General features: G+C 33.9%; 1 protein-coding gene across 2 annotated transcripts; it reads left to right on the top strand.

Moving 5' to 3' along the window:
* The first annotated feature begins 282 nt into the window (after window positions 1-282).
* LOC140818637 (uncharacterized) lies at window positions 283-9267 on the top strand. Of its 2 annotated transcripts, XM_073178667.1 has the most exons (13): window positions 283-585; window positions 1454-1628; window positions 2205-2288; window positions 3195-3436; window positions 3546-3789; window positions 4093-4172; window positions 4315-4399; window positions 5334-5465; window positions 5535-5648; window positions 6405-6449; window positions 7622-7700; window positions 8906-8956; window positions 9040-9267. In XM_073178667.1, exons 1-13 carry the CDS (start codon window positions 425-427, stop codon window positions 9066-9068), a joined length of 1521 nt encoding a protein of 506 aa, XP_073034768.1. In that variant the 5' UTR covers window positions 283-424; the 3' UTR covers window positions 9069-9267. The 2 variants fall into 2 exon arrangements, with proteins under 2 accessions (XP_073034768.1, XP_073034769.1); XM_073178668.1 differs by lacking the exon at window positions 8906-8956 and having other exon boundaries at window positions 284-585.
* Window positions 9268-9551: the final 284 nt, after the last annotated feature.

Raw genomic sequence — 9551 nt, forward strand, 5'->3', positions numbered from 1 at the left:
CTTAAAACTAGATCCATCCAAAGAAACTTACAACACATCCATCGAATTCGAGCTCTGATACCATGATATCATGTTAAGATAATCGACTGAAACATAACTTCGCCGTCGAGTCTATTTTACATGAATATAGAACTGTAAAATCATCTGACAAAAAACATACTCGTCTAGAAAAAAATATGTAATTCTAAATATGAGAAACTCAGGCTAACGCAGTACGTTAGTCAAATAATGGTGTTGGTTGGAGTATATATGACCACCAATTTGATAGCACAGCTGGGAAAGTAACAAACACAATCTAATTCGTTCCTTCATTTGATCCCTCTCTCGTTTCTTTCCACGCCCCCGCAATTTTCACGCGCACCACACACGCTAATTAATATATACAAACCCCACCCGCCGCGAGCCCGCATTTATGTGCTTATAAATGGCGGAGGAGATGGAGGAGGCGGTGGATGTGGATGCGGAGGAGGCGGAGGAAGAAGATTTGGGGTCAAGTTTCACCATGGAAAAGGTCGCCGCTGCTAAGAATTTTATCGAGAATCATTTCAAAAGCCATATGAAAGACATGCAGAAACGCAGACAAAGGTCTTATGTATATCTGTTTATTATTGCAATTCAACTCAATACATGCATGCAAGCGAGCATGATTTTCATTAATTTTCAGGGAAATCATTATATTCTGGCATCGACCGACAATGTTTTTTTTCTTTTAGAAAAAATTAGATCATCTTTATGTGTGAGATTTTAAATTCAACATGAAACGCTTGAATTTCCACCAACTTTGTAAAATATGTACATTTTTATTGATCTTAATCGTGGAAGGTGGTGTGGCTTTCGGTTTTGTCTCTCTTCTGGCCGATCGAGTTTGTAAAATAGTGTGAAACTGGAATCTTCATCAAAATGAGATGCAAAAGTTTTTCTAAAAAAAATAAAAATAAAAATGGATGTTGTCTTCAATCCTTTTGAAATAAAGACCTCGTGAAATTCCAACCGGGCGTGGAAAAAAATAATTAATCAGTATTTATTAAAGTTTCCTTGAATAATAAGCAACTGTTGAGATGTTCACTTTTTTCGCCAGAAATGACAAATCTTTACTTTCAGATATGTTCAAAAATATCAAAATTATGTGGTTATGTTGCAGAATGGACAAGAACAATCATGTATGAAACAAGTTATGAGGAAAACATATCGTGTATGTTTTGTGGATGGCGTGGTTGACAATGTTTATAGGTCCACAGAACTAGAATAGAATAAATGTTAAACCACAAGATTTCTGCTGCCATTCTAGCTAGTACCTCGTTGGTTGGTGCTGTATTAAAACAGAAATGTTTTCTTTTTATGCTTACTATTTTATGAATGAACTGGTTTTCTTCCTTAAAAGGCAACATATTTATTAATGAGCTTTAGTTAGAGTTATACACCGGTACTTGGTATTAATACATACAAATTGCAGGCGTCTCATGTTAGAGAAGGTATTAGCTAATTCAGATGTATCCGAGGAAGAGCAAATGGATATTTTGAAAGACTTGGAACGCAAAGAGACGGAGTATATGCGACTTAAGCGGCACAAGATTTCAGTTGATGATTTTGAGCTCTTAACCATCATAGGGAGAGGAGCCTTTGGAGAGGTTTGAGAGTTGTATATTTATTTAATAACAGTTGGTATATCCATTTTCTGTTTGCATTTAATGACATCCACATTTCCTTCAATTGGACAGCTGATCTTTTGTTTTTTGAGTATACATTTCTTTCTTGAGAGAAGTTGTCGTTTCAACATCATTTCATTTACTTCCACCAGTTTGTTTTGGCACAATAGTATCTAATCTGTGAGTCAGTGTGGATTTGTTTATTATTAGATCCGAAAGGTTGATAGCAAAATATCGTGTCTGGTACCTAAGATATTTATATGTTTATGTATTCCTATATAAATTTGATAGTTAATCATATGGCTTTTCTATGGTCTTCATTTGTGAAGTTGGGATTTGTTTTCTCAATCTGGTTTTAAGTTCTCCCTTGGTCTGTACCAGCTCTTGATGCTAGTTTAAGTGGTCTGCCTTTTCCAATCTTCACTTGCATAATAAATGTTTGTAATTTGAAATTTTAGTCTCTTGGGCTCGGTAATACACAGTTTATCAGTACATGTATTTTGTTTTATCGTGCAATATAGTAATGTCATTTGTTTTTTATGCGGAATTTTGTGGCAGGTTAGACTCTGCCAGGAAAAAAAATCCGGTGACATTTATGCAATGAAGAAGTTGAAAAAGTCAGAAATGCTTAGTAGGGGACAGGTTAGTGCAAATTAATGCTCAAAATATATGATCAATCAAAGATTTCAGCCAGTAGGCATTTTATCCCCATTAATAGATACCACCAAAAAGAAAGTACCATTAACTGCAAATTTAACTCTGAATTCTCTCGAGGACAGTAATTATCTATCAAATATCAACCATTTCTTTCATCTCTATGTTCATATTATATTATTAGTTTTGTAACTCATTGTAAATGAAAAAGAATTTGGCGCTGTCATTTGTACTTAAATGTAACTATCTATCAAATATTCAGCCTCTGGTGACTAAATACCAAAACTCACAATAGAAAGTCACTGTGAATAAATTAAAAATACAAAGTGATGCTTTTTTGCCCCTTCCTTCATCTACAATAAAAAGCCACTACTTTTTTGTCCCCAGATTTACTTGAGAAGATATGTTGCCTCTTGCCCGTTCCTATCATAATATTTAAGTTCAGAGATTGAAGATTGAAGTTGTGAACCATTGTGTTGAAAAAAAAAATAACTTTTATGATAATTCTTTTTATTAAGTCTTAGCTTAAATTAATTGGGAAAGCCATATTTGGCATCTTTACGATGAAAATTTTAAGGTTGAAACCAGCTTAGAGTCAAGTTAGCAGCATAGTATCTTTTTACTGAACTTGATAACCAGGAGCTTGTTGCTTGGATCAAATCAAGGCAGCCATGAACACGAACTTTCTAAGAAAGATAAAAAATGCAGCTATTATCTGTAGTATAATAGCAAACCACATAAAATATAATTGCTATATAAAATTAATATTTATTTAGTGGCCTCCTGTACTGCACAACTGCAGCCCTCCTCTGCCAATCACTTTTGCCAATGGTGCATGTGCAATTTTTCGTATAAAAGAACTCATTTTGATGATTGTATTTACATGTTATGTAGGTTGAACATGTGAAAGCCGAGAGGAATTTGTTAGCTGAGGTGGCCAGTGCGTACATTGTGAAACTTTATTGTTCATTTCAAGATTCTGAATACTTGTATTTGGTAATGGAATACCTACCTGGTGGAGACATTATGACATTACTCATAAGAGAAGAGCATTTAACTGAAACAGTAGCTAAATTTTATATTGCCCAAAGTGTTCTGGCGATAGAATCCATCCACAAGCATAATTATATCCACAGGTCAATGTTTCAGAATTACTCTTTTTCTATCAGATTGCCGAACTTATCTGAGTAAAATTTAAAAATAGTAATTACATAATTCAGAGATTCTCCGTCATCTTGTTTGCAGGGATATTAAACCTGATAACCTTCTGTTGGATAAAAATGGTCATATGAAGCTCTCTGATTTCGGCCTTTGCAAGCCTCTTGACTGCTCAAATTTGACTCCCATAAATGAAAATGAACAGATGAATGAAGAGAACTTTAAGAGACTTGTTGATGCCAATGGATGCTTACCTGATAAGGGAGATGGAAGCCATTGGAAGAGTTCTCTTGAGCAATTGCAACATTGGCAAATGAATAGGAGAACACTGGTAAAAGAAAACTTCCTTAGCACATAATCAATAGAGCTCGAGATATATCACGTGAACCTCAAAATTCTTTACCAGACTAGTTTTTTTTTTGGTATCTAATTGCCATGCCCATGGGGATCACGTTAAGTCAGGGCAGTACGAAATGGATGTTGAGAAAAGAACTATTTTCCTAAAAAATAAAAAATTTGGGGAGGGAAACTGACATTACAACTGCTGTCATTGATGATTGCAAGAAGTTACTATTGAAACTGGATTTAAGCGACTATTTGATATGCAATGACTCTTATTATTCTACTAATGCAGGCATTTTCAACAGTCGGTACGCCTGATTACATTGCTCCAGAAGTATTATTGAAAAAAGGCTATGGGATCGAGTGTGATTGGTTAGTTTCTTTGCACTAAATAGTAGTTTTCTTATTACTTTGTCTTATGTTTCTGATTGATCGTCTTTCGAAGATGTATCTAGCTCTCCGATGTCCTATACGGAGTAAAATTGTCTTGATCTTTTGGATACTCTTCTTGCAGGTGGTCTCTAGGTGCCATTATGTATGAGATGCTTGTTGGTCACCCCCCATTCTATTCTGATGATCCAATAACAACATGTAGAAAGGTGCTCATTTCTCAAATGTTTTGTATGATATTGATGCTAAAAGATTATATCTCTAACAAGTCTAATTCACACGCTCCCCCGCTTCATGTACGTGATATCTGGTAGGTTGTTCTGCTAACTGTAAAGAGTTTCTGAGTTCAATCAAATGGGTGATCAGTTGACTTTTGTTTTCGTTTCAATGTTCATGATGCTTATCAAAATGTATATGCCAAAGAAAAATGCTTCATCAATTATTCCAGAGAATTAATTGAGAACTCAACTGTTTGTGATCATCTTAATTGATAGTAATGCGATGGAAACATGATTATTTATATTATTTAATTTGTCAACCACATGCTTTTCTCACTTATTTTCAGCTTGGTTTTTGATTGGTATTACATTGTAAGGTTTTATTTGCTTCCTTTCAGCTTGTTTTTTTTATTGCTATTACATTGTAAGGTTTTATTTGCTTCCTTTTCTGATTATCAATGTGTTGTCCCAATATAATGGTGTGCCATTAGGACAAAATTTTCTAATCAAATATAAATTGGGATTAATTCTTCGCCAATTGTAAGGTCTAACACTTTCTACAGGTAGCAGCTTTCTGCACTTTCAAATTTCTGTTCTACTGTGAACTTAAATTTAGCAAGAACTATGGGACTCCATTGTCGTGTTTTGAAGTAGGCAACTTTAATTTTCTGCTCTGTAGATTGTAGTTGCTCATGGATAACTTCTGTTATCAGCCTTTTCAAAAATGTTGGCAAATAATTTAATTCCTTGTGATGTGATTATTTATGTAAGCACATGAAATTAACACTCAACTCTCAAATATGCCCTTATAATGTCCAGTCAGTTATTCAGATGTTTCCATTGAACCACTTTCATTAGTTACAATGTAAACCTGTATGGATATGTTTCTCATCAATGTTGTATGGATCACATACTGTTACATCAGATTGTGCACTGGAGAAATCATTTAAAATTTCCAGATGAAGCAAGGCTAACTCCTGAAGCAAAGAACCTGATCCGTAGGTTAATTTGTGATGTTGAATTAAGGCTAGGCTCTCATGGGGCAGAAGAAATAAAGGTGTCTTTCCCTTCCCTGTTTCATGCTTACAATTACCGAGATAGTAACATTTCAGTATATCATTATCAGGCTCATCCATGGTTCAAAGATATTAAGTGGGACAAACTTTATGAGATGGAAGCAGCATATAAACCAGAGGTTAATGGGGAACTTGATACTCAGAATTTTATGAAATATGACGAGGTACAGTATCGATTCTCTCTAATATCATAAGAACTTCTTTTTGGTTGTTTCTGGAGAAAAAGGTGAAAGATTAAGCAAACTAGAAGATGATTTATTAAGAATTTACTTAAATATCATAAAGAAACTGTTGTTAATTCCTGTTGATTCTAGTAGCTTCTAAATGCGAGAATGACAATGATTGAGCCTTCTTTGCTTGAATGTTTAACATAAATAATCTCAATTGTTAGAAGCTATGACTTTAGTGAACATGGTCCACACAGATCACGGATGATACATATTGTTATTTATGTTCAATGAGTTGAATCTTGTTAACAATAATGACTTTTGAGTAACATTTGAAAATTCATATCATCTTTTTATCTCTATATAAAATTTACCAGGATAAGACAGCATGTTGAATCTTCTACGTTATTTTCATCTCCATGCCTTTTTCAATAATTCTTGAGTTGGTCTTTAATCTTATCTTATCTTATCTCTCTCTACCTTGATCAAGAAAACTTGAGACCAAGAAAAGATAGTAAAATTCCAAGTAATAAAATTGGAAACAAAATCTATATGTCTACTTACACATCCTTTTATTAAAAAAAATACATCTATAATTATAGTAGTCGTGAATTAATAGTTCGAGATTCAAAATATTATCTTATTTTCAACATGTTGCTGATCTATGGTGGCTTCCTTTTGTTTACTTCCAAATGTAACAGCTTATGTATTATTCAGCAGACATCCTGATATCCTTTGCATATAATATAATAGGTGGATCCGCCGCCAATTAAATCTAGTTCAGTGGCTTGGAGGAAGGTCTGTCACTTCAATCTCATCCTCTAGAAAAAGAGAATTTTGGATCCCCCATTTACAATAAGGGTTTCTCATTCTTTTTGGCTTGCCTTTGTATGAATAAGATAGAGAATCACTATTATGAACATGAAATATTTTACACTAGTTGTATTTAACGAAAGGAAATCTAAAAATTTGTCCTCAAGTGATTCATAAAAACATTCACTTGTTTCCTCTGAGAAGTTGTTGCGTGCTTAGAATTGGTAATCGACATTATATTGTTTCAAGTTATGGATATTTTTCTGTCAATTCATAGGTTTCTCAAGGGAAGAAATTGAATTTTATTATAGTTATATTTTTCCCTGATAATTTTGTGAAGACTTGAATGTTGTGAAGTGAGTTTGCTATACATACCTTCTGATGCATCACATAGAAAAACAGGGTTCGAAACTAATCTTCCTTTATTACACATATATATAAGGTGATGAAATATGGTAAGTCCGGTGATAAAAACCCAGAACTCTATTGAGATCAATAACACCAATCTATTTAACATCCTTCCAAGTATGAATTATGCCTATGTATAGAATTTCAGTTATATCCTGTTGACAATGTATTGGCCAACTAGCTGGTAAAGAGTTTGTCATATTCAAGAAATCACATTAATGCTTCTCCTCATACGGACTCGAGGTATGACATTTGTTTCAAAACCAAAACCAAAATTATACTGGCACCAAAAGATTGGCCTAATCTGCATTAGTTAGGTCCCCGTTCAATGAAAAATAATAATTATGAAATATCTGTCGTAAAAAGATTGGTGTGTCCTACACGTGTGAGAAACTGGTAGCTACCTGGAGTATTGAGTCCAACACTCTTCGTATATGGGCACATCCCTTAGGTCTGGATAGTGCCTACTTATTATCTTTCCATTAAAGGTGTTCTTTGCCTCAACTTCAATTCATTAGTGCAATTAATTACTGGATTGTTTATTGTTTTGGTTCTCTGAAAGTTTGACAGGACAGTGGGTTTTCCCCTCTTGATGTCATCGAATACACATATTTTATTTAGTTTTTATTTACCTGTGAAACACATTGTATTATCTTGCACACTGAAAAGTTTCCGCTTTTATTAACACCTGGCATGTTCTTTTGTCCAATACTTACTTTTTGTGTCATTGTTCATTTTATTTTTAACAGTTGCGTAATCCAAAAGATTTGAGTTTTGTCGGTTACACATATAGAAATTTTGAGGCCATCAAAGGAACCAAGTCTCTTGGTAAGTTGCTTTTATTATGTTCAACATTGAATGTGCCTGCCTTTGTCTCCATAACCTCTTCTAATTTCTCTTTCTTTTTGTTAATTTTGATGTGTATATCATGATCAACAATCTTTAAGCCACATTGATTATGTCTTCTCTTTGATCATCCTAATTTGGGATTTTCTACTAATTCTTTTAATACTCAAGACTATCACAAGGAAATGGTTTAACGAGAATATGACCCTTAGTTTATTTTTCCAGAATTTTACTTGTTGGCGGGTTTCACTTTCTGTTTCATTCAAATTCTCTGTATGCTTCTTGATTGCATCATGTAACACCGGTTTTTTTCTTCTTTTACATCCATCTTCTCTGTTATGGATTCTGGAATTGCGTATGTTGTTGCCAAGCTCGATGAACTCCAGAAATTATGTTTTATGTTCCTGTATTTGAAAGGAGAAATTATCTGTCAATGATTAGGCTGTAAAGATGTAAATTTTCTGATATTTCTTAATTTGAAATCACAAAAAATGGACCTTTGGAATCACAGATATTACGACAATGCAATGTTTCGGAACATGGAATTATGTTGTACAGAGCACTCCTTGTTATGCTATATGTTTATGTATACTCTGAACTGATATCCAGGAGGTGGCAAACACTTTATTCACATGACAAATATGAATTGGGAGAGATGATTTAGTTCTTGCAACATATTATGTTTAACTTTTATTTTTGACCGATTGTGTTTGCTTGTGCAACAAGTTCCACGTTTTAATATCTTGAAGCTGACAAACACTTTCTCTACATCTCTGTTTTCTAGTAGTATGATGTAACTGAATTGGTTATCTATAATTGCGAACTTGATCCTCGAAACTCTCTTCCATCTCAAACAGGAGTCCCCTTTAAATACAGTTAAAATATAGAGTTCTATAGGATACTATCAGTATCTATGCAAACATTATTAGCATAACCATTCTCTAACAGAGATAAGGGTCCTTTGCTGATTTTTATCATGATACAACAGTCTTTTCTTATCATATCTCACCAAAATATTTAATGAACAATGACTGGTTTTCCCAAAAATATAAAAATATGTTAACCTGAAATCTTTAATTTCTGCTATTTTTGAAGTGAATGAGAATGTTCATAGTATTTTGTTCTTTTGGTTTATTCATTCAATTGATGATCTGATGAATTTTCACTTAAAACTCGTGTTTTCGTAGACAGTGGAATGCCTATATTAGTCGATCGCTTGTCAGTCGATTCTACTCAGAGTTAGTTCCCTATTTCCAATTACACATTTTTCATGGAGTGTGACTTAAGACTGAGTTTATCTAATGACCATTCTACTTTTCAGGTGATCATGCATTGGATTATGCTGCATAGTCCTTCATTAAACAATCCTCTTTCTCAGTCACCCAACTTTCTTGCATACATACATGTCCTTACTGATAGAAGGCTGGAGGTAATTGTTCATAAAGCGTCGCACGACTTCACTCTATCTAGATGCTCTGAAATCAAGAACCAGCCAACATAGAAGCATCCAAATGCATTGTAATATAGATGGACTTTAGGGCTTGCCTTTTATGGTTAGTTAGATGCTTTAGTTGGCTATTGTCTGTCTCCGTGTAGTCGTGTCATTACAGAAACCTCTTTACACTTACCCTAGTTATACGTACAAGCTGTGGTCAGATGATCATAGATAGATTGTAATGTCATGTTTGTCTTTACTTTAATAAGTTCTTAATTGTGCCGAAAACAACATATTATTACCTTTATTAAATTCGGAAACATGTTGGTGGGTGTCTTGTGCTCAACTCGAGTGATCTTATTCTTACACGTTTTATAATGAATAAGATTTTATTTCTG

Source organism: Primulina eburnea, chromosome 17, assembly GCF_022965805.1.
Source record: "Primulina eburnea isolate SZY01 chromosome 17, ASM2296580v1, whole genome shotgun sequence".
Taxonomy (NCBI): domain Eukaryota; kingdom Viridiplantae; phylum Streptophyta; class Magnoliopsida; order Lamiales; family Gesneriaceae; genus Primulina; species Primulina eburnea.